The following is a 24,137-nucleotide window of genomic DNA, read 5'->3' as shown; positions in this document are numbered from 1 at the left end:
AAACATCTGAAAATGTTATTTTATTGCTCTGCTGAATCATTACTTGAACACATAATTTTACTTGGAAATGTTACAGTTTTCAGTATATTACACTTCTTTTACCTTATTTCTCTTTTCCAACACTTCACTTGGGTTTGTGTTTAGAGGGACAAATTGGTTTGGATCTTCAATTTTGATTGGCGTTCCTCCACTAGTCTTGGAGGAGTCGTCAGCTTTCATCCACTTAAAGGGGGAGGAAAAAAAAAAAAGAAAGATGCTAAAAACCCCCAGCATAATAGAGAGGAACAATTCTCTTACTGCTAAAGAAGAGATATAAAGAAAGGACTTTCTGCCTTTATTCTCAGTTCCACATGACACCCACAAAATAATCTCAACTCCTTACAGGTTTATGTGTTTGCCTAAGAGGATTTAAGTTGCCTTGAACATTTACAATTAAGATTACTCTTTTGTAAACACTGAAATACATTCCTGAAAAAAAGTTACTGTGTGCTAATGACACTCTATTTAGGAAGGATCACATCTCCTATTAACTGGCACAGAGATCCAGAGCCCTTGTTCATGCAATCAACTTCCACCTCAGCACATTTTGACTGCACTTTTTCCCCCTTCATAAGCAGAGTTTCCTTCTAAACTTAAGTTTAGAAACCTGCCAGCAGGAGGAGCTGATGCTTTTGCAGTTGTACTGTGCAACTCGGAGTAGCCAATAGCAAATAACACACTTTGTAGTCCCAGGAAAGCCACCTCTCTGCAGGCTGAAAACTTAAGTGGAAGCATCTTGCTGAGCTGTAGGGGGGGGGGGGAATCTTAATCATCATTAAAAGCCGTAGCATGAACAGACTCCTTCAAAGCTGTTTTCAGTAGACCCACAAACGGGAAAGGAGCAGCTAGAGATGGATTAGAGCTTGTGTCTCCCTTGTGTAAAACGAGAACCACCCTTGGGTGATTTAAAACCTTACTATGTTTGTTGTTTAACTAACAGCACAAAAAGATCCAGTAGAAAATCCGTTTTCTACATCAAGAATTAGAATAGTTCGTAACAACAGGGAAATAACTGTTTAATTTTATCATAAACTGTTACTCTTCCAAACAATTAAACCCCCCCTCACCAAACAGAGGGCACTCTTAGTACTAATGTCATTAAGTCTTCAGAAAGCCTATTTTAATTTGCTTGATAAACTTAATTGCTAATCCTGTTAAAAGATTTTCTCATAAAAACTGTGCATAATTTACTTTCAAATAAGGCAAAAATGAAGTGGCTGCCCAAAGTCTCTACCTACCGTGATCTTAGTCCTGGGACTGGTTTCCCCGTTCCAGGACTCCTCAGGCACATTAACTTTCAAGTATGTGTTTGGAGAGTTCAGCCATCTTGTCTTTTCTCTCTGTTGCTTCTGTGCAAGGAATTTCAGGGGGGAAAGTGGGACTGTGTCATCTTCAAAGGAAAAGGCAGTCACAGTGGCTGGGATCTCAACATCACTCTTATGTCTGGGTTTTTCCCTGACTAGTGGTTGCCTATAGGCATAGCCAGTTCTGTATCCCTATAGAGAAGAAAAAGAGAAAAATAATTTAAAAAAAAATAAATAAAAGTAATTATTTATTAAAAATCAGAAAAAGGTATCCAAAGTAGTAATGGATTTTTTGTGCTGCCTTATATGCATTAAGCAGGTCCACTGAGTTCTCTTCAGAGACCCGGTTAGTGGTGGTGTCCATCATTAATTCATACTATTTACATTTAAGAGACCCATTTACAGCAGCCACAACTTCCCTGGGCAACCTGTCCCAGTGCCTCACCACCTTCACAGTAAGGAATTTCTTTCCAACATCTAATCTAAACCTGTCAGTTTAAAACCACTGCCCCTTGTCCTGTCACTATCTGCAAATATAAAAAGTCCCTCTCTCTCCTTTTTATAAGCCCATTTAAGGTACTGAAAGGCCTCAGTGAGTTTTTCCTGGAGCCTTCTCTTCTCCTAATACTAAAGTTAATAACAAAATATGGAGAGGGAATCTGCCATGTCTATTTACTAGGTGGTAATTACAAAATTTTTTTACTACTAAGCTACTATAAAGGGCAAATCATCTTTTCAAGATGGTTAGACAAAATTAAAGTCCAAAGCATTATAAATTCCTCCCAAGACAAAATACCACTGTCAGAAACAGTGACATAAGACAAACTAAACCAATTAGAAGAGATTTTACATACACGAAGTTACTCTGTCTTCATTTTAGAAATCACAAAGAAACCAGAAAAAAATTGTTTGCTCCCCAGAAGCTAATCCTGAACTCAAAAGCTTACAGGGACCGTACTGACAACACCATCCATGTGCTCTCACCAGGTTGTCCAGCATCCGCATGAGCGCTTCAAATTCTTGCTCCCCAACTTTCCATTTATGTTGCGAAGCCATATTAACTCCACCTCCTCCCATCGCTGCCACGGCGTGCGTGGAAGGCTTGAACTTCTGCAGGTCCAGTAGTAGGAGATTGTCTATCCCACCTGCTCCAGCTAATGCATGAACCTGGGGACATCAACGATTATTTCATTCGTGAAAAAGCCTTTGTATTCTCTGCTTTTCTGAATTCGCAGCACAAGCATGCTTAAATGCATGCTGCAGTTACCTCTCAGGCTAGTTTTCTACTGTCCAAAAAATGTATTAAAATTTCCTGTTATGGAAAGGATTAGATAGATCATCTGCTAATAATTGCACTTTTAAAGGAGCAGATTCAAATGCTTTCTTTTAGAGTACCTTGAAAAGGTCTTTCTGCATCACAAGATTAAAAATTTTTCATTTTTATATCTGTTTCAAAATGCACCAGTGACTGAACTCAGAATGAATGGCAAGGCAAGGGAGGAAAGGAAAGGAGTGTGAGACTGCCATTTTCACCTACAAATGCCTCCTCAGGAGGACAGGATCAGTGGAGAACAAGTGAAAACAAAGCAATGAAGTTTCTGGGGATGGGCTTAAAAGTTATGGAAGGTGAGAACACTTTCAGTTGTCTCTCTCCACAGGTCACAGATAACATCTAGATAACTAACCAGGTAGACAAAATGGAAACAACTGATTTTGGGGCTTAAGTTATTTTTAACTTAACTGCCACCCCCTACCATCGCTCTGAATACCCTTTAATTTGGTTTTACAAATCTCTCATCACAGACAGAAGCTTCTTGTCACAACACACAGTTTCAACAGACGAGCCGGCTCCTGAGAGACCCTCAGTCACACTTCCACGTGCAGCCAGTGCCACCAAATCTATCATCCCCCAGATTCTCTGCACGAAGCTCACTCTGCACAGCATGGAACAAAACCTGTACCCTTTAGAGTGTAACACCACTGTGTGTGAGTGACTGTGTCACTCATCCCAGAATGAGCATTTGTGCCCTTCCCTCTGTGTTTTCCTGATTATTCCAATCTCTCCGACTTTGGCCTGGCGTACATGATTACTGGATTTCACAACCCCAGATACTGTGTAGAAGAAATCTTGACATCTGGGATGTAACCTGCAACTCTGCAGCATAAGTGTTTGAAATTAAATACAGATAAATTCTCTCTCACCTGTGTTTCACAGGCCAGCTGCACATTGAAAATATAGTGGAATGCTTCTTCCAGTGTCTCTCCCAGTGCTAACACACCATGGTTTCTCAAGACTAATACCTAGTAAATGAAGACACTAATGTTAAATGGTAGAAACTGGCACAGGACATGAAAATCGTTTATGTAACAGCATGAAGGAGGTTGAATACCTTGCAACTGGGTCCAAGAACTTTTTGAAGCTGAATTCTCTCTTCCTGTTCATCAAGAGATCCCTGGTAGTTGTAATAAGCAACATCTCCCAGAATCAGAGCCTCTTGTGATATGGGAAGGATGCCACATTTCATAGAGGAAACCTGTGTCATGAAAATGAAGTGCTGATAATTAGGAATAAATGAAACTTAAAACTCACATCTCAACCACCCAAGCCTTAGCAGGACGTACTGTTGTATCTTTGCTACAAGAGAGACAAACTCTCCACAGTGAAAGCTTAGAATCAATCCCTCTCCACCAGACTAGTTTCCAGTAGGGTGACAGAGGTGCTCCTATCCTGCCTAGGAACAGATTCATCAGAAGAAAATACAAATTAACCCAACAGAGTTAGTTTTTGTGAATTTTCATCCACGTTTAATTCTCAGCATAAGCTTACTCGATGGTTTTTTTTCCTTCTTTCCCATATTTATAATTTCAAAAAGGTAGTATAAAAGAAATCATTCATCCCTTTTTTTTTTGTCTGTGGTCAAGGAATGCATATATATTTATAGACAAATAAATTCATATTATTGTATTTCATACCAACTCTTTCAAGCTTCCTTACTTTTTTATCACTATTATGCAGACCACTTTAAATTTATGTTAACTATGACATTTTAATAGCGACGTAAATCCAAACTGAACACACCTACTAATTAAACCACTTAAAAAATGGAGCTTCATAATGCAAATGATGACGTATACACCATAATATATTGTCTAGGATGCTATAAATGAAGATTATGTAAACTATATACTTTACAACCCCCACAACCTGACCATAATAATATGTCAGCATCACTTCATTCCTGTCCCATCTCACTGCGGTGGCCCAGCCCTCTCTATTTGATAACCTCAGACCCTTCTTCGCCAGTGTAGAGTCGGTATTAAAAACAAAAATAAAACTTCCACTAGCGGTAATTCAGATTCAGAAATACACTTCCAAGTTCACGAGGTAAAGCTGTTTTCTTTCACTCTTTATCCAGGAGGAAGACTTACAGCCGCCGTCGCAGGGGTGTGTATGTGTATCACACATCTGACGTCGGGGCGTGTGGAGTAGATGGCCACGTGTGGACTGAATCCCACGCTGTCAATACTGAGAGCTGTACTTCCCTGGTCCACTACATCTCCTAGGATGTTTACTTTAACCTAAAAAAAGCCAAACAAACAAATGATATTCAGAAAGTTTGCAACAACTTCAGTTGTCTAGAAACTATCCTCCCTTTCTTATTTAGTAGCACATTCCCCCCTATGTATTTAGGGCTCAGAGCCCTAAAAAAAAAAGTAGGAGAACAGCCATGAATCTGTGTGTCAACAAACCATCCTGCTGTACAAGCCCTTGATAGTTGTTGGGAGTCCAGCCATAGAAGTAAGAATAAGACTCTGATACAACATACATTCCACTTCCGTCTAGCTGACCTTTCCTGGTTTCTGACTTTCAAAAATTAATTTTGTTAACATTTCCTACATTTTAAATATGAAGAAAATTCAGCCTCTTGAGAAACGTCCAGTAAGAACATTAAATGCATAAGGAATTTTCAGTTTCATGGGAACGTTAATCAACAAAAAACAACTGCAGGGCCATATCTCAAGGTATTTTGTTTTGTTATGTAATGCTATCAATTTCTATCTGGTACCCTTTTCACCTGGAGGTAGTTTCTTTACAGATATCTACTGTCATGAAGAACGTGTGGCAGGTCCTGCACCAGAAGATGTGTGATTTAGCAGCTACCATTGCCCAAATAACAGCCTGTAACTTCCCCAGCTCATTTGTTGGGCCCAGGGAAGATATTCGACTTTATTTCTCCACTTAAAATGATAAGAGCTAATTCTACTAACACTTCTCCAATGGAGTAATTCCATATGTATTATCACACTGTCAGGTTACAGAAGGTTACTGCTACACTGAGGCTGTTTGCTGAGCTTCATCAGACAGGAAAAACAAAACTTCACTGCTCCACATTGAAGCTGAAGACAAAGAAACAGAAAGTAAAGCTCAACCCAAGAAGAAACGCTGAGAACAAAGGATGCTAGTATCTAAACAGTTAATGAGCTTTTCATCTAGTGGGTAAATATTAAAAAAAACACAAATAACAGCATGATTATACATTAGAAGTCCATTTTAGCAGCCACAAAAGTATTTTAGAAAACAGGTGGAGCCTCACTGGTTATTAAAGCAGATGAATCACATACCAAATTAGAAGCTGAAGCTTCAGAGAAGGACAGACCTCTTGGAATGATTAGAATATGGTCATGTTCTTTGCTTACTCTTACCTGCAAAGGAGGAAGAAAATAGATTACTGATCTAATTAAAACTATTCAGGGGAAAAACAATTTGAACAAGTAAGATTCTAAATAAAAGATTTTATTCTCTAGAATACTTACTGTGATATATGTATTTGGCAAATGTGCCCACCCAAACAAGTCAGCCAATCTATATAAACTGGCTAACTTGCAACGAGTAAGTTTTTCTCCCTTAACAAACGAGGAGGTATCTATCCCAGGTAGGTCATTGATGGGTGTAATCATTCCATGGCCTGAAAAACAGACAAAAAAAGATGATGGCCACTTGGACAATTAAATGACTTCTATCTGTGCCATGATCTTCCAGCTGCAATGCATTTAAGTTGTTAGCCTAGCAGTACCAGTGATTACTAGACTGGAACTTCACTGCTGGGATTGCTAGGGTTGTTATTGAAACATCTGTCACTTTAGGACAGTAGAAACCATACCTGAATTTAAGTGTTCCTCTCTTTTCAAACATAAGAGAGGTGAAATAAAGGTTTTCCTGAGCTCTCTCCTAAATCAATATCCTATATAGGACTGAAAATGTGCTTTAAGACATTCATCACTAATGAAGTATTTTTACACATTACTTTGTTTTTTTTTTGTTACAGGACAACACATTCCATATGGACTTCTGATACCAATATAAATACTTTGAAGAGATATGTCAGTACCTTAATTCAGTCCTAACAAAGAAATTAGGATTAGTGCAAGAGTTCTCAAACCCTTTAACAGAAGGGGTCACCTCTTCACAGAGAAATCACAAAGATCAATTCATCTCTTTGACTTGTGACTACACAGACATACCCTCTTCCCCTTCATGAATGGATGATATCCTTTGGACAGCTTACAACCTTTGTTTACAGGGAGAGTTACAACCAGAAGAAGTAAAAGCCATTTTGGTTTTCAACAAAAAGAGTATGCACTCTGAGATCAGCCACCACTGTCTCTCTCACTGGTAAATGCAGCAGAGACAGGAGTCAGACACACCGTCTCAGTAACCAACCAGAGATGAGAAGATGAGACTGTTTGGGCTCTCTGCTGTTCTCTTCCACTCATTTTGTTAAATGAACTCTGAAGGACCATTTTAGGACCAATTCTCAAAAAATTATGAATGCTGACAGCTGCCACTGTACTTCAGGCTTGTAAGCTCCTGTACGATGCCCACCCACAGAACCTAAATTGACTTGGGCGTTTCATTGCTTCATGACTTGGAAAGAAGAACTTGGGTGTTAACTGAAAGATCCCAGCGACACCTCTATAACTAGAGTGCAGACTACAAGCTGTTTTTAACTGTGGGAGATTGTGTAATGACTCAGTTTGCCAGGGTATTCTTCCCCCACCTTGTTTTTTTGTTTTTTTTTAGTAACAATTAGTATGCAAGAGTAGAAAAATAAACAATCTGAATGGCAATGTACTTCACATCTCAGTTAATGCTTATGTTAAAACTGCTAATAATAACAGGGCACAACATTTTGTTCCCTAACCCAGTTCAAATTTTATTAGCAAATTATAGAATTGAGCGTGAGGATCCCAACCACTTTGCACATCATTATACAGATCAAAGAACCTGGGAGAAAGATGCCCAAAAAGGCAAGTTAAGGCCACCATCTGTACTACTTCACAGCTGAGGCAAGCTCTGACAGAATTTGTATTCAAAGAAAGTGAGGGGGGGAAAAAAAAAAAAAAAAGGAAAAGTGCAATTATATGTATGATTCACTTACTGAGTGAAGCTGAGGAAAAACCTGTAAAAGTGCTCGCTGTAATGTATTCAGCAATCTGCTGTAACGCAAGCAGTCCAGTGGGGTTATTGCCCTTCTTCATCTGTTCTTGAATAAGGCATTCCAGATCTTCTCTAAAAGCCTGTAGAAACATTTGAGAATCATCAAGGAAACCTGGCTTTGATAACCATATTTCTATTATAGGTGGGGCTGGTAGTTTTGTCTCTTATTATTGTTACATGAAACTTCCCCTTAGACTTTGTTTTTAGCTGCTTATAACTTTGCCAGACTTTACCCATCCGACCTAAAGTTTGTATGCTGGGTACTGGCAATTTGGGGGGCAGAAAGGAGGAGTTTGGTCACAGAGGATTAACTATTTCCCAGTACAAGACAAGATAAAAATGTATTTTTGTAAATGACAAAAAACCATTTTTATCAATAATTAAAGTGTTGTCCATATTTTGGAAGAGGTACTTGAAATTTGACCAGGATGTGCTGCTTTCAGTACTAGCTGTTTTTTAATAATGTAATCCCTCTGAAAATCCATCCAAATTTGATAAAGTTATAAACAACTGGAAAACTGGAGCTCATCCATGCTCAAGTAGTATCACGGACATGCAGAAACTAGAAGGAATGCCGGGATGCTATCTCCTCTCTCTTTCCTTCTCCCAAAGGGAAAACCCCTCCCTTCTTTTCCTGAATAAAATGTCTGCAAGCCCAGGAGATATACTCTTGCAGAACATATCATGAAAAAGGTTTTCATAGTATCAAATTTAATATACTATGCACTGTGGACAAAGCCTGTTCCTTTGAGATGATAAGCAGATTATCCCCTATCTGCAGCAAATGCCTGTCCCAGGGTTACTGCAATCCTGACATTTCTAGGCTAAGTAAATTCTGTTCCTTCAAACTTCCATTATAGGTTACATTTTCTACCCCTCTCATTATTTCTTGGCAGCATCTTCCAGCTTTTGTCCAAACTAGCAGTACCCAAAGCTGCACACAACATGAGCTGAGGTGTACTGTGAACACTCCTGCCAGGTCGTTCCAAAAAGGCATTTGGTGTCTTCACCAGCAGCTGGCTCCCATTACAACTCCAGGCTATTCCCTGTATGTAATTGCTCCTTGCAGTCTGCCTTGCTTAGCAGAGTACTTGCTCTCAATTAAAAAAAGAAAATAGTTCTGTATGACAAATGTGATTTCCTCACTGAATTTTAATTCAGGCCTTCAAAACACCCACTTTGTTGGGTAAAATCCACCAATCTCATGACAGTCTGTTCATCAACAGGTTCTGACTCTGTAAGAGAGAGTGCTACTGGACTCATAAAAAGCGTTCTCAAGACTCTACTTGATACAGCCTCTCAGTTGGACAGTTGAGCTTCTACAACTGCACTTGAATTATCAAGTTTTCAGACACCTGTGCTCTCTTTGGAATAATTTTGTCAGGATTGTGTGCACCTGAGACTTGCCAGACAAGTAAAGCCTCTAAAGAGTCCCACTGACTGACTGTGCAGTGACCTGTTCCATGGATCTCTCAACACAGACCAGACTATGCTCATGGCATCCCCTAAATGGCTGAACAACCTCTTGCCAGCCTGAAGGTGCACAGGCAAAGTCAGATTTTTCCCTCATGGAGGTAAGATCTATGCAGCAGGAGAAAGGAGCAGATGAGGGAAAAGAAAGAAGAAACAGGGAATCAAGTGAGGAGAGGAACCTGAGAGAAAAGTGGAAGTATGGGAGGTGCATCAGCAGTGAGAGCCTGTAAGGACCTGACGGGAGGAAGTTATGGGGAGGCAGCTGCCAGAAAAGCAAAGAAGTACTTCTATAAAACAGCAAGTGGTTGGAGAAAACATCCTGACTTCCATCCTTCATCTATGAGCAGATGATGTGAAACCCACTCCCTTCAATCTGATTCAGCTCTGAGGCTGGCCATCATCCTCGTGTTCCAGTGGCAATGCGGATGCCTGGACCACTGGAAGTTAAGACAAGCAAGGGACTTGTCTTGGCCCCTATTGCACCTAGATAATACTCTTTAGGCACAGACACCTTGCCCTCGTGCCTCATTTGGCACACAGTGGCTTATTCTCACCAGAGAAAGCAAGTTAGTATTTTTTTTTCTCTTCTCGTGGCTCAGCATGTGGCCCTGTGCCTTTTGCGAAGGCTGCAAATGCTCTGCTGAGGTGACAATTATTATTTATCTGACAACATTTTCTGTGGGCAGGTAATTACTGTAAATCCAAGTGCTTCACAAACATTAATTTATTAATTCCCAGAATGTGCCTTTAAGATGCAGCAAGGCCCCGTTATTTCCACAGAATGCCAGGGAGGAGGTCAAAGTAATGATGTTCATCCCTCAAGGAGGGATGTTCATTCTGAGAGGCCCAGAGCCCCATTTGCACAACACTGGGCAGTAAGCAGCTTCTCACATACATCAAGTTCAACTCTCACTGAAAATTCAAGTGCAGCACTGAGTGGCTAATGCACTGCTGTTCCTCAGGGTATCAAGTGGGATACATGGAAAATCACAGTCTGAAAAATGGGAAACAGATGATTTGGCATCACTCATGCCCTGAGGTGGGTTAGTACCTAAATATGAGCATCTCTCACCAAAGTGGTTTTGAATGAAAAACCACCAAAATGGTTTTGAATGAAAATCAGATGTGCATGATTTATACAGTCCCCTGCAGAAGACAAGGATTTTTCACATAAACAGAAGATGCATTTTGGTGGTCAAACAGCTCAGAGGGCATAGAGGAAGGAGCCAAGGCTCAACCCCTGTTTTATCAGAAGCGAAAAAAATGTAGAACAACAGAGGTATTTCCTTGGCTCTTGGCACATCACATCCCTCATGTTACAGAACACTTAAACCAGACATTTGGGTAGCAGCCATCCCAGTGCCACCTCCCTCCTGTACTGATGGTTCACCATGAGATGATGGCTTTATGTGACTTTCTACTTCTGTTCCTGTGGTCTATTAAGATTGCAGAGATGACTGGCCAATATATTTCATCAAGAAGCTACACTTATTTTCACTTATTCTGCCATTCTAAGATATTCAGTTACTTCTCAATTATTACTGAAAGAGGCCCCCTGCAAGAAACTGCCATTTCACACTCTGCAAGGCTGAAATGTTCTTTCAGCCTTGTTTACAGTATGTATATAAGGGAACTGCAAATTTGCAGTCTCCTGGGGGCCATGTGGAAGATAGAATTCGTAAAATTCATGGAAGCATTTGCTTGGGAGGAGATGGAGATAAACAGTTATCTCTATTATATTAAATCATTCCCACTTCAATTCAACAAGGACTATAAAAAAAGACCTGCAAAAATATTCACAGTAAATTCTTACCAGTTATATTTAGACTTCTTTTATAACCTGTACAAGTAATATTGCAGAATGAAAGGTAGTATAACTGGTAGTATTTTGGGCAATTTTTGACAGAAAGATAGTTTGTTTCTCATTGTATTTTTAATTCTTCTGCTTTTTGATCATGTTGTTTTCAGTCCTCTGAGCTTAGTTTTGCTCTGGGATGCTAACAGTAGTATGTTACACACTTGCTGAGACCACTGCAAATGAGGATTTAGTGTTGTATCAACAATTCTGTTAAACCAAACAAGCAGCATCCCTTTAAGATAATTTTAGAAATAACAGAAGATAGGTAAGAGCCAGGAAAGTAGGAAATATGGAGGTTTGGGATGAGCTGTAAAACAGAGGTGAGAATATGGACAAAGTGCATAGAATCAAGTATGCAATTAATCCAAACACCACTGAGTAGTGATGTTTTCTAGCAGCCGTCAGCATGTCCCACACATGACTTGTGCACACTCCTCCATGGACATTTATGATTATTTCTGTACCTTTCATTCACTGCTGCAGACCTTTGAAACCTACAGAGGTCTGTATGTCCTTAAATAACTTCCCAAATGTGCTCACACAACCTTCCTCCATTTCTGATAATGGGCATGGAGCCTGGAGTGGTTTGGCTTTGCTTTTATTTATAAGATTGTGATAGATACATATGTGACATTACACTGCAACTGCTCACAAGTGATCAAGTAAAAGTCATACTTGAGAGAGATGTTTTCAAAAAGATGGCAAACACGCTGCTCTGGCACAAAGCAGATATTTTTCAAGCAGAAAGGTCAGTAGTAATTTCAGATGTAGTATTTGACAAGAAAATGCTGACAAAGTAAAACTGTACTGTCAGATGAATGAAAAATTGTGTTATTCAGCCGTAAGCTCAGCATTGCTCAAACAAGAGAAAGTTTCAGCTCTGGGATTTAAATAGCTCTTTGGGGTTTTTTCTTGTTTGTTTTAAACCACTACGACTTTAGATATAAGTTAGTACAGTAAGAGCAGTGACTTTTCAGAGCAGGGCACCCAAAGGGAGAAGCACAGCCCTTCATGGCTGTCCATGATCCCATCATCAACAGAGCTGCACCACATCTGGACACGGACACCCTGTATGCTCACACCAGTGTCACAGCTGGATAACCCACCCTGCCATAGCTGAGAATCTCTTCCTGTTTGCACAAGCATCCTTCTGCCTTCAGTGAGTTCATCTGCCCAGCCCAGCACCTGTGTCCCCCCTCATTTGTGCTGAAACAGCTCCCCAAGCACCCCACTGAAAGTCTGTGTAGGGAGCAGCCCGTGGTATGACAACTGGGCCCAGGACAGCTACTGGAAAAGAGGTAAAGCAACTTTTCAGACAAGGTGAACAACTGGGAGGATGCTGAGTAGAGCTTTTATTCACCTGGCAGCAGCAGACACCCAAGCGAGCAGCCTGGCCTGGGTATGCTGCAGGATGCTGCTCTGCTCCCATCTCACCTTCTCAGTGTCACTCCACCACCTTGATTGGAGACATGAATTTACCCACAACTCACCAGTAAAAATAAACAGGGCAGCTCAGCCTGTTCCTAACACTGTTTCTAGAACTCCACTCTTTCCAAAACTGCAGCCAGCTCTTTCAAAGCAGCTTAGGTAGCCTTACACAGTACTGCAGCTGGCAGAACAGCCACAGCTTTTCTTGATGGAGTCATTAGTAGCATGATTAGGTCAAGGCCTTTCTAATACCACAAAATTACTTCTCCAGAAATATTTCCAACCATCTTCCAAATACATATCATAAACTCAGGCAGTTTAGATGCAAGAATCTTACAATTTAGATCTGCAACAGCTCTCTGAAACTCAAGTTAGAAGCCGTGGTTCTCACTCAATTACTTCCATTTTCTTACAGAAGAAAAGTCAAAGTGTGAGCTGACAGTGTAAATTTGGGCTTTTAAGAATCAAAGCAACATTTGCATGTGCCAGTTGACAACCAGTATTTTTCAGTCAACACATGCAGAAAAACTGGAATAACCAACCTGCTAGAATAACCTATTTTACATGGATACACATGTATATATAGCACAGAAGAATGATGCTGCTAAAAAATTTGGTATTAATCTCTTCATCTTGGTAGGCAGCTCTCTGAGGATATTAAGAAGTACACAGGCTCATAAGTATTTTCACCATCTATTCTGTTTCTTGTTTGTTGACCACTGATTTCTCCACGTATCCATTCAAAAGAAGTAGAAAAAAAAACAGTAAGAAAAAACCCAATGGTATACAGGTCATCTACAAATAATCCACATCATCGCAAACCTTTAAGGGGAGAAAGCACGTGCTCACATCAGGACTAATTACAGCAATGTCCAAACAGTCTCATGTCATTCTACTGGAAAGTAGCTAAAAAAGATCCGTGAGGCCCCCACATTTCATAGAAGAGCTTAAAAGCTGCAGAACGATATAAGAAACCCCTTCACCCACTTTCACTTTTGCCCATTTTAGTCAGAGTTTATATATCTTAGAGCCATTTTTAAAAAAGTGTACGACTCCACTTATCTATGCCACATACAAACGCGCCCACACAGAGTCTCTAAGCTAAATCTCAACCATTGAAGAAAAGTTTTAAAACTTAACTGGTATTTTGTTCTCGAGAGCGAAGAGACGTTAATTTTAACTCCTGTGCTGTAAACACAGCTGCCTGTGGAGAGGAAGACCTTCACCCAAACAGCCGACACAGCTCATAACAGGCTGCTTCAAGACTGGAGTTTAGATACAAACAGCCAGTGCCCTAAGTGGAAAAGGGTGGAGTTGGCCACAAAAAAACCGCCAGTGAGTTAAGGCTGGCGGGGAGAAGATAAGAGTCACAAAAAGCGTTTGTTAATGCCACGGAAAAGAAAAAGGGGGAGGGGGCTTCTCTGTTATGACAAGAAGAAATAGCCTCAGTAATAACTACTGGGAATTAGGTAAAGTTGTAATAATCTGTTCACCTGCAGTGAAGCATGAGCGTACCTGGGCTGGATTTAGTGACTCAACCGACAGCAAGGCTGTCCCCAAACAGAGCTCAGCCTGCGCCAGTTTTTCCGGCTCTTCTAACCTGGTACACACTGACTTTCCTCTGTGAGCTGAAGCAGCGTGTTTACTCCTGAGATAAGCAGCCTAGAGATACCCTATGATTACAGCAAAACCCAAAGCACTGAGCTCCTTTGCAAAGCCCATCTCCAGCACACCCAGCTGCTGATGTCCCAGCTCGAGCCGTCCCCGTGCTCACACAACTGCTGCTGTGAATGGGGGTCTGGGTCCCTGCCTCGTGCTTTCTCATGGACTAAAGCCACACTGCTCATCTTGCAGGATGGAATACAACCACTGAAATTTAAAATGCTAGAAGACATGAAATTTCAGCTCCCCGGGGGTCTCACATTTCTGAGCATAATTAAGTGGTGTTTTCAGTAAGTGCAGGAGCACATGTGGTGTCAATGCACCAGGAGGGATGGCAGGCAGAGCTCTTGCAGGGCACTTTGGATGACGTCCTCCTGCAGCCAGGGAGGCAACTCATCAGTCAGAACCTTCCAGGATTTCCCAGGCACTGTTCAGAGTGTGTACTAAACCAAAGGATTAATTAACAGCCCAAAATAATAAAAAAAGGACTTAAAAATTAATTGAGCTTAGTCAATACTTTAATTGATATTTTTTACTTGTACTGCAGTGGAAATCCCTCTTCCTGCCCTCATCAGACCAAGCTGATGCCTTTATTGGACAGAATCTACAAGACTAGCAAACAAAAGAAAAAGAGTGGATTTTGTTACGTTGGATTTTATATATCCTTATTACTTACCTAGGAAAATAATTCAGATCACAGTGCATGTACAATTAACAACTTTAACTGCACAGAGGATCATAGAAGAGTCAGCACCCAAAGGAAGTTGGATCTGATATTTTTAATGATTTCAATAATCTAAAGAATGTGGCACCAGAAGTACAACAGAATCTGTAGACATCCCCCAAGATGACAAGAACCCAAACCCAAGCAATTAACAACCAGCAGGAACAGACAAACATGGATATGAGGGAAAAAATTACCGTCTTGGATACTGTTGGCATTTATATCTAATGTAAACCACAGTTCAAACTAAATGGAAAGCAGCAATATGGAAATAAGAGAGGAGTGAAAGGTACCCCATTTTTAAGGTAAGGAAGCAGGGAAATACAATAGCACTTGTGGTGCAGGACATGAGTGTGATTTTTGACCATGAACCATCGCAGCTACAGAAATGGAAGTTAGGCAGTGGAATTTCTTGGGTCCTCACAGACATCTAATGGATGGCCCTGGTTTAAGAAAACATCACCCTGAGCACAAATTCCCTCTCAAATTATTGTCACAGCTCAGAGAAGATCTTTAAGGCACATTTTTTCGTATGCCTTAAATGCTGAGCAGAGCTCCTGTCTTCCAGTGAACAAAACACTGCACAGGTTGTATGACAAAAGCATGCAATTAAATAAGCTATTGAAAAGAGAGGAGAGTCATGACTCCCCAGCAGGAAATTGGGAAGATGTCAGAGAAGACAAAAGCCAGAGGAAGGAGCTGCAAGGCAAGCGGGCTGCCCAGTGAGGAGGCCCCCAGGTGAAGTACAAGCTTGTGAGCCCTTTGTGGCCAAAGAGTGAGGCTTCTGAAGGATCTGAAGGGCTTTTGAAGTTGTGAGAAAAGAGCAGTAGAAGCCAAAACATATGAGGAACTGAAGGGACTTTGATATTTTTTAAGAAAATAAACTGCCCCAAAAGGGAGTGGTATTACAAAAATACTGGATGTTCACTCGATATAAATAAAGTAAGCTAAACAACTGCAAAACCTGGGGAAAAAATAAATCAAACCATCCTTCATCTCTGTCCTGATAGTTTGAAAATAACATAGCTAGAAAAAAAAATCCAAGTGTGGGTGGGATTGCTTGTTTTTGAGGAGAAAAATCTGCCTGTGTGCTGCATGCTAAGGCAGACCTCTGAATAGACGAGTTGCTAAGCTGGATAGTTATTTCCCCACTTTCTGGGGCAAGACCAGCTAGTGTGGGAGGCAGGGGGGTGTCTGTGCATGTACAAGGCAGAATGGAAGAGGCACAGGAGAGGAGGACATTTTTAACCTCAGCATAAAACCCCCCTTATTTTGCAATCTCAATGGATAGACCTGATCCAGGGCCTTCACATAATGTCAGCATCAAGCCAGAATCACTCCGAACACCCTGCAGAGCCGTGGTGGGTTGGTAGACACTCACTGCATCCAACATGGAATTAAAGCAGAGCATGATGAGATCCTGCCAACACACTGCTCAACTTCAGAAAAAAACCAACCATCCAAGCTCCAAATAGCTGTGCAAAAATAGCAAGTGCACATTCAGTGGGTCTCAACAAGCCACTCAAGATTTTCATTTTGTTGAATTCAAAACAAACTGGGCATTTGAATTCCAATCACCAGGCATTTTTATGTTTACATAAAACAGCTGTTCAGCTCACAACTTCATACACAAATTTTACTACTCCAACTTCTTATGTCAGTAAAATAACTAAGTATATCTCATTAAACAGCTTATGTATAAGAATGCATCCTCTCTCATTTCCACCCTGACCTGTAGTTTTCTTTCAAATACAGTGATATAAAGGGGATGTATGGTACTCCTCAGCGCAGTTTAAGCCACAATCCTAATTTCCTGTCAGGTTACACACACTGTCCTGTTAGCTAAAGCCTGTACTAAACTTTCCTGCTGGTGAAATAGCTGTTCCACAGGGTCTCACTGCACTGGAGGCAGCGTGGCACTGCCGCCTGCCTGCAGAAACACACACCACCTTCCCTGGCTCTGGGAGGGCTGTGGAGATTTTCTGCCTTCTGTTCAGTCTTCACACACACCATGACTGCATAACCATTGCCTTTCCTTTTTTTTTTTTTTTAAAGTCTTTGTCTTTTAAGAGTTTCTGGTTGCTATGGTGAGGGCACCAGAGAAATGCTAGAAGGAAATGAAGGCCAGAAGGACTTGCATACCATAACTGAAATAAGGGGTCTGATGGTGCAGCAAATACATGTTGACTCTTTGAAAGACATAGTTAATCTGTATAACAAGCAACATATGACTGTTTAGCATACAGACAAAACTGTTTTTAATTGTGGAGTTAAGATGGAAAGTATTTTTAAAAAACCCAAAACAACTAACCCATTTTTTCAAATTTTAGATATATTATAGAGCAAGCACCTCGGACCCAATAAGCAATAAAATGAGTCCACTGCAGAAATGCAGCACCTTTCCTTTAAAAATAACAACACACTACCTGAACCTCCTCAAACTGAAGACATCACTAAAGTAAACCTAAATGGTTTTATCCTAAAGATTGGCCAGCAGTATCTCTGGATGCTTTCAGGCTGCTCAGATCCAGCTGACATTAATTTCTTTCCACCTTTCTAACAGCCACAGAACAGCAAACATGTGGGTGCTATCAGATTCTCCGGGCTGTCAGATGTCCATGGGTTACATGCAGTATTAGGCAAAACACGTCTGAGAACTCACTGATAATGTCAGGACATTCTCTGTGGGCAACGGTCATAAAAATCCTATGATTTGTTTAAGGCTTATTATGAACAGACTCTAAGACATTAGCAAACATCAGAGGTAATGGAAATAGCTTTTCAGTAGCTTTTAAATTATTTAATTTAGGAAAGGGAAATTGTACATCAGAGAGGAGTAGTCAGATTGCACACTAGTATGTGACCAAACGGTACATCAGAGAGATGCAGCAGTTTGATGTCTGAAGATGTCTGGTTAGGGCTGTAGCCCTTACAATAACATGCACTGAACAAAATATACTGTGGTTCCTCAAGTATATTCTCTAATTTATTTTCTTGCTACAGGATTTAGATTTTCCTACTTGAAAGGAAGAAAAAAGCTTGTTAATAAAACCAGATTAAATCAGTACCTAAACTTCCTGCTTTATGACAGCGATTAACCCTTTATGTTTGCACCTTTGCTCAGAGAAAGTGCATGTTCAAAGCTCACCTCAAGTCCATACATGCCTGTGTATTTTTAAGACAGTTAACCATCTTTGCTACATACACCTCATATTTACTAATACTTGCCAGAAGATGAGTCAGTGACTATTTCTCTGATCTGAATCCACATATCAAAACTTGGTGAAGATAAGAACGAATATATCTAAGATTGGGTGAAGATTTACCAGCAAGCAAGCTCTTCTTTAAAATGTGCCTGATAACCTCTCTTCCTCTTCAAAGACACCCTCCTTGTCAACTGGAATAATCCAGAAAAGCAATAAAGTTCTATGAAAATGTCTAATGCAATGTAATTCTGCAGCTATAGAACAAAAACACTACTCACAATACTCATCAATCAATCCTGAACCTGTGTTACACAGACTGATAACAGGAAAAATACTTTCTGGACATTTTGTGATGAATTTTAAATTCAGGAGATCAAGGTCATTGTTTTCAGTCCCGAGTCTCAAGAACAGGATGGCCCATGGCAGCGGGAACCTGGAAGAAACACTGCCCCTTTCATCCCTAAATCAGAAAATCAGTTGTGAAATTTGCTTGATGGACATTTGGTCACAGATACTGTGGAAAAACGCCTTTATTTCCTCACACAAGAAATCACAGCAGGGTTCATCTAAATTTTCTATATCAAGGGAGAAAGATACTTGAAGGAAGATACTTGAGGGGAAATTGCAGCTCAGATAACTCCTCTTCATGGCTGATCACACACTCAGCTCCCACATTCCTGTTTTTCCCTGAGCCAAGCAGGCAGCAGGCCCTTGGCTTATTTGGACAACTGCTCCTTTACACAACAAAAACTTGCAACTTATTGGCAACTCCGAACAGACACTTTCCAAAAAGTGCTGGGCTCAGCTTCTCTTGCAGCAGGACACTAACAGCAGCACAGCAGCTCTTTGTCCCTTGACCTTCTATTAAAAGATTTACCTAAACTCAGGGGTTGCCCCCCTTCATTACCCTTTCCTAAAATCTGCACACTGACACTGCATCTATTGAAAAAAAAACACCACAGAGGCTGCAGCAAAGGGACATTAATTACGTCTGGCAGACTTGGCAAAAGGTGCCCCAAAATGTTAATGAAATGGTTACGCTCATCAGATTCAATACTGCCATCAAAAGGACCAAAAAACAACACACATACAAACCCAAACAAGATCTCTCCAACTTATTTTTACCTCTTAGGCTAAAGATTTAGTCTTTGCTGTGGGTCCTGGCTATTCGTTATGTGAATATTTTAATAGGAAGGGGAAGACTCTGATCACATTTTACAACTGAGTGTTTAACATAAAATTATCATGATTTAAGCATTACGCAATACCTTCTTAGAATATTTTCTTTATAAAAGAGCCTTGCACCAATTGACTTGAAAAATAATAAATTCCTTAGTCAACAGGTTCACATTATACTCAAAGCAACACACAGATCCAAGAGACACTCCAGGACAACACTTTAGCAAACAATCCTGTTATTCATGGATGACTATAACAGAGTGATTACTAACAGCTGTTTGCAATCTTATTACATATGGAAAAGCTTCAAAAAAAGTTACAGAAGCAGCACCCCACCTTACAGAGGAACTGAAGGGGGAAGGATCTGTAAAGCTACTTAACCCCTTCTCAGTCCCCATTATTCTCATTACTCAACACCCCCACAGGCTCACCCTCACACAGACCTTGCTCGCCACCTATGGCTTCAAAATACTTAAGGCAACAGTATTACTTTCCAGTGTATTCATCAAGTTAAGCCCAAAGAATACAGGCATTAAAATATAAATTAAAACTACTACGAGTGTGGTTCAATAGATGTAATAGAATAATATGTAGCCTACACAAGTATGGAACTCACACAACCAGTAGATGAGCGCTAATATGGCCAAGTACAGGTATGATTACCCCCAAGGACATAAAAAGAACACATAGTTTAGCTTTTAAATAAACTTAACCCAATTACAGATGTTAATTAAAGCATTCTTGATGCAAAGGTTAGGTTAATATTCAAACCCAGAACGCAGAACACCAAGTAATGACCTAATTTGTTTCTATTTGACCGATGACTCCTTTACTCTCTTCCCTGCCCCTAAGTTCTAATTAAGTACCCTGCAACCAGCCACATCTTTTTGTAATACTGTAATGAAGCATAAGAATATAAAAGCACCCAGAGAAAAAACCAACACAATAAAGGCTGCTTGTTCACAGACAAAACACTATGCAAACAAAATGCTGGATAATCTCTTCGGTGACTCTTCTTAGGCGATGGTCCAGAGATATTCTATCTAGCCGTGACACAGATTTCTTTTCCTAAGTCTCCAAAAATAACACCCTTTCCTTTTTTATTCCCCCTTAATGGCACTCACAGGGCTCTGCAGTATCTGAGTGACCCTCTTCCTTTGCTCCATCATGTTGAAGTCCTGTCTCAGGTCAGGGGACATGTTTCTCTCCCGGAGATACTCTGGGTCGTTCTCATTGATGCGATCAAAGTACCGCTCTTTGTGAGGCATCGTGGCCGAGGGAGGAGTAGTGACCACCACCTGACTGGCATCAGTACTCATGCTTCAGCAGTGCAGAGGGCAGGCTTCACCTGAAACACACGAAAAAGAGGCAAGAACAGTTAACAATTCAAAGGAGGAAACTGCATATAACTTCCAAGTCTGGACACAACTAATGCTCTTTTTCGCGTCCGCACAACGCCATCTGAAATGAAAGGAGAACAAGCGAACAACAGTCAGAATAATCAGAAAACTACAGAAGAATTCTAGAAAAGTGTTTAAAAGTCATTAGTAAGTTCTCTGGTAATGCATAACCATCTCTATTCGAGTTAAAATGAAACCCCAACAGCACACAATTAAGAATGAAATTTGAAATTACCATTATATATTTTATGACAAACTTTCCTGTATCATTTTAGCCTGCCCTTATCAATCCCCAAGGTTTTTATATAGCTCTCCTTCCTGAGCTATTCAAGGAAACACACCCAGAAGACAAGGCCTCTGTTTAATATCTGCTCAGAGCTCATCTCCCAACTTGAAGACATTCCTCAATTACAGCATTTCCAAAGCATCCCATAACCGCAGCTTCAAGACAAGGCATCGGGCTGCTCAAAGACCACCAGGAAATTTTTGCAAGAGCTCCAGCTGGTGTCTGTACTTTCAGAAGACACTTGGAGACAACTGCAGAGAAGGTTGTACCTTGGGTTACACAGCATTGAGGCTACATCCACAGCAAATAGCTGAGTTTTAGCTTTTCTCCTTTTGTGAGCAACTGCATGCCAAGATTCTCACTGAAGCTCATTACCTTAAGAAAAAGAAAACACCCCAAAAACTTTCATGTCTTGGTAGAAGGCTCAAAATCTTATTAAAAACCTGATAAGCATTTTTAAACACAAACAGAACTGGATCAAAAGCAAAGGAGAAGACACCTGTATTTTCATACAAAGATTAAGACTCAGAAGCACACTCAGGAACACCATTCCTCAAAGGGCTACTGAAGAGGGATGCTTTCTCAGGTTTGAGGAACAAAGAGAAGCAAGATTTGAAGGACGAGATAGTGCATTATGAAAACACACATTTTAACATGCAAATATCTACATTCAATAATATACGTAACACAAAAATATCTGCAGGCAAATTTATTTGGTATGCAGATAATTCACATCTTCAGAGGAAAAAAGCCAAAGTGTCACACAGTGTGGTTTGACATTATGGTATCAGTGGTTTAAAGTGTCCTTGCTCTGTGCCACAGTTCACCCATCCCTCATTCAGGTCACTGCAAACACTGTTTGGGGTATTCTGCGAACAGTGGAGCATCTGAACTGCATCAACTATAACCTCATGTATTTTCCAGATGAAACACTGGGAAGCCCTGTCAAAACCAGCTGCAGCAGCCCAAGCCCTCCTCCTGCCTGCAGCAAGTCCTATCGGTCCTTGTGCTGCACCCTCTGCCGTGCAGCCACACCAGGAACGAGGCTGGCAGGAGGATGCAAATTGGTTTTCAGCCAGTTTCCCACACTGATTCCCAAACAGCTTCACTGACACAATGCAAGGGAGAGCGCAAGGATGAAATCCTGGGGCACTGCAGCCCTGCAACCAAGTATGAAACCCCAGACAGAAAACAAGACAGATACCACCTACGGAGCTGGGAAAGCAGCTAAGAGCCAAGAAAACCACATCTATGATTTTCTTGTAAATTTGGAACTGAGATGAAATACAACAGTTTCTACAGGTTGTAATTAGTTTTGTTCTTTCTGCCCTCTTTTTTTGTTTTGTTCCTGAGAGAGAGACACACACACACACACACACACACACAATCTGGGATGCAATGTTATCCAGCTGCACACACACAGCTCCCTAGAGGTACCTGGCATGCTGGATGAACATACCATGTTCTGGGATGTATAATTCACATTCTGGAGGCAAGCTCCATGAACTCTGATGGCTTCATTCCAGGGGCTGTGGAAACACATCGGTGAGTTTTTCATTTGCTGCTCGGGTGCAACGCGAGTTCACTCAGCATTTGCTGACTGACCGCTGGGAAGCCTGGTATGTGTGATCAGTTTGGGGATGCTGGGGAGAAAACAAGGGGCTTGCTTCAAGGAAGTGAGGCTTTGGGAAAAATCTAGTAGAAGTATAAAAGGAGCTTAAGTTTTTCTAAAGAATTAACTATTGTCTTTCCCAAGTGGGAGCACTGAAGCAGAAGGATAAGCCTCCTGGGTTAGCGCCTGGGAATATGATCACTGCTCAGCTTAAAGAAGATACCTTATAAATTTAACCATGTATTAGGTCTCCACTCCTCTAATCTGAGTGTACCTCCCCCTTTCTCCCCCCACCCAAAGAGATAAGGTTTAAGATGAGAAAAAAAAAAGCATCAGGAGAAAACACATGACCTTGAGCTCTCTTGCCAAATGCCACAAGGTATGAAGAGCTGGAGACCAGACCTGTCAGTCTACCCTGTTCCCCATTTGTGTTGGGCTATGAACCTCCACCTGAGCCAGAACAGACACTTTCCAGCACCTGCAGATAACTGAAAGCAGTCTAGAAATGCAGATAGCAAGAATCTTGCTTGAATTGGTGAATAGCTGTGACTCTTGCTCTTTTCTTCCTTCCCAGGAGTTTTCTTACATGATTGGTTTTTTTCCTAAAATGCTCCTGAGTCCCGTTACCCCCAAGTAGCAAACTTGCTCAGCTGCTGATCCACTCAGTTGACTGGATCAACTACACGCATGTCTGAACTTCAAAACAAGTTTACTGCAATTATTATAGGTTTACAGGACATAATTAGTTCAAGTCCGTTACTTTACAATTCATTCTTACAATGACAGAAAAGCCCATTCATCTGTAAAAATGACACAAATGTGGCTAGCAAAACCTAAAATCCACAAAGGAGATTTTTCTAATTGCTTTGGACTTTATTTTTTCCTCTTTCCTTTCAGCCTGGTTTGTTACCTCTAGCCATTAAGATTATAACATTAAAGCCCTTGTACTACAAAACCCCCTCCATTACTGAACATAATATGGGTATTGGGTCCAGTTGTTCTTATTAGGTCTGGTTCAATGCCTGCTCTGTTGGGCCCAGGCTGACTCTCATATAACCCCTACTGTACCCAGGAAAATTTTTAAACAAATCAGCCATTCTTTTATTATTTATTTGCATCATCCATTGATTTCTTTTTAAGAAAGAGGACATTTGTTAAAAATGTGATTGGCTTTTGGGGATCAAAAAATCAGTACCTCCCCTTCTCAGCACAGAACTGGCAATGACATAAAAGTAAGTATTTACAGAAAATCCAGATTCCAAAATCTGTCAATGGTGATAGAACATCCTCTCCCCCTTCTTCTTTTTTTTTTTTTTTTTTTTTTTTTTTCCCCTAGATACTTCTGCCTAGAGGAAAAATCAGCTTTGCTGCAAGGCTACTTTTGGCTTCCACCCCTTCCAGTGATGCGGTTATGAATTACAGAAAGTGAGGTCCCACCTTCCTGAGCAGTACTAGCTAATGTTTCTT

At 40.7% G+C, this 24,137-nt stretch overlaps 1 protein-coding gene across 6 annotated transcripts in view; it reads right to left on the bottom strand.

Annotated features, from left to right (window-relative positions):
- Positions 1-24,137, bottom strand: part of ADD3 (adducin 3) — a 100,002-nt gene that overhangs the window by 6,677 nt on the left and 69,188 nt on the right. For 5 of the 6 annotated variants that reach the window (XM_027885731.1, XM_027885737.1, XM_027885734.1 and 2 more), the window contains 10 exons: positions 20,497-20,720; positions 7,784-7,922; positions 6,159-6,310; positions 5,967-6,047; positions 4,773-4,922; positions 3,734-3,877; positions 3,546-3,644; positions 2,328-2,510; positions 1,278-1,535; positions 103-222 (listed from right to left, as the gene is read on the bottom strand). In XM_027885731.1, the coding sequence (XP_027741532.1) occupies positions 103-222; positions 1,278-1,535; positions 2,328-2,510; positions 3,546-3,644; positions 3,734-3,877; positions 4,773-4,922; positions 5,967-6,047; positions 6,159-6,310; positions 7,784-7,922; positions 20,497-20,691 (1,521 nt within the window). In that variant the 5' untranslated portion in view covers positions 20,692-20,720. Of the gene's footprint in view, positions 1-102; positions 223-1,277; positions 1,536-2,327; positions 2,511-3,545; positions 3,645-3,733; positions 3,878-4,772; positions 4,923-5,966; positions 6,048-6,154; positions 6,311-7,783; positions 7,923-20,496; positions 20,721-24,137 lie in introns of all 6 variants that reach the window. The other variant, XM_027885736.1, reaches the window with a different exon arrangement.

The sequence above is a fragment of the Empidonax traillii genome, unplaced genomic scaffold, assembly GCF_003031625.1.
Source record: "Empidonax traillii isolate 1590-97213 ecotype Southwest subspecies unplaced genomic scaffold, ASM303162v1 scaffold171:size1303362, whole genome shotgun sequence".
NCBI lineage: Eukaryota > Metazoa > Chordata > Aves > Passeriformes > Tyrannidae > Empidonax > Empidonax traillii.
Note: the sequence above shows the minus strand (reverse complement) of the source record. Positions and strands in the feature narration are given on the sequence as shown.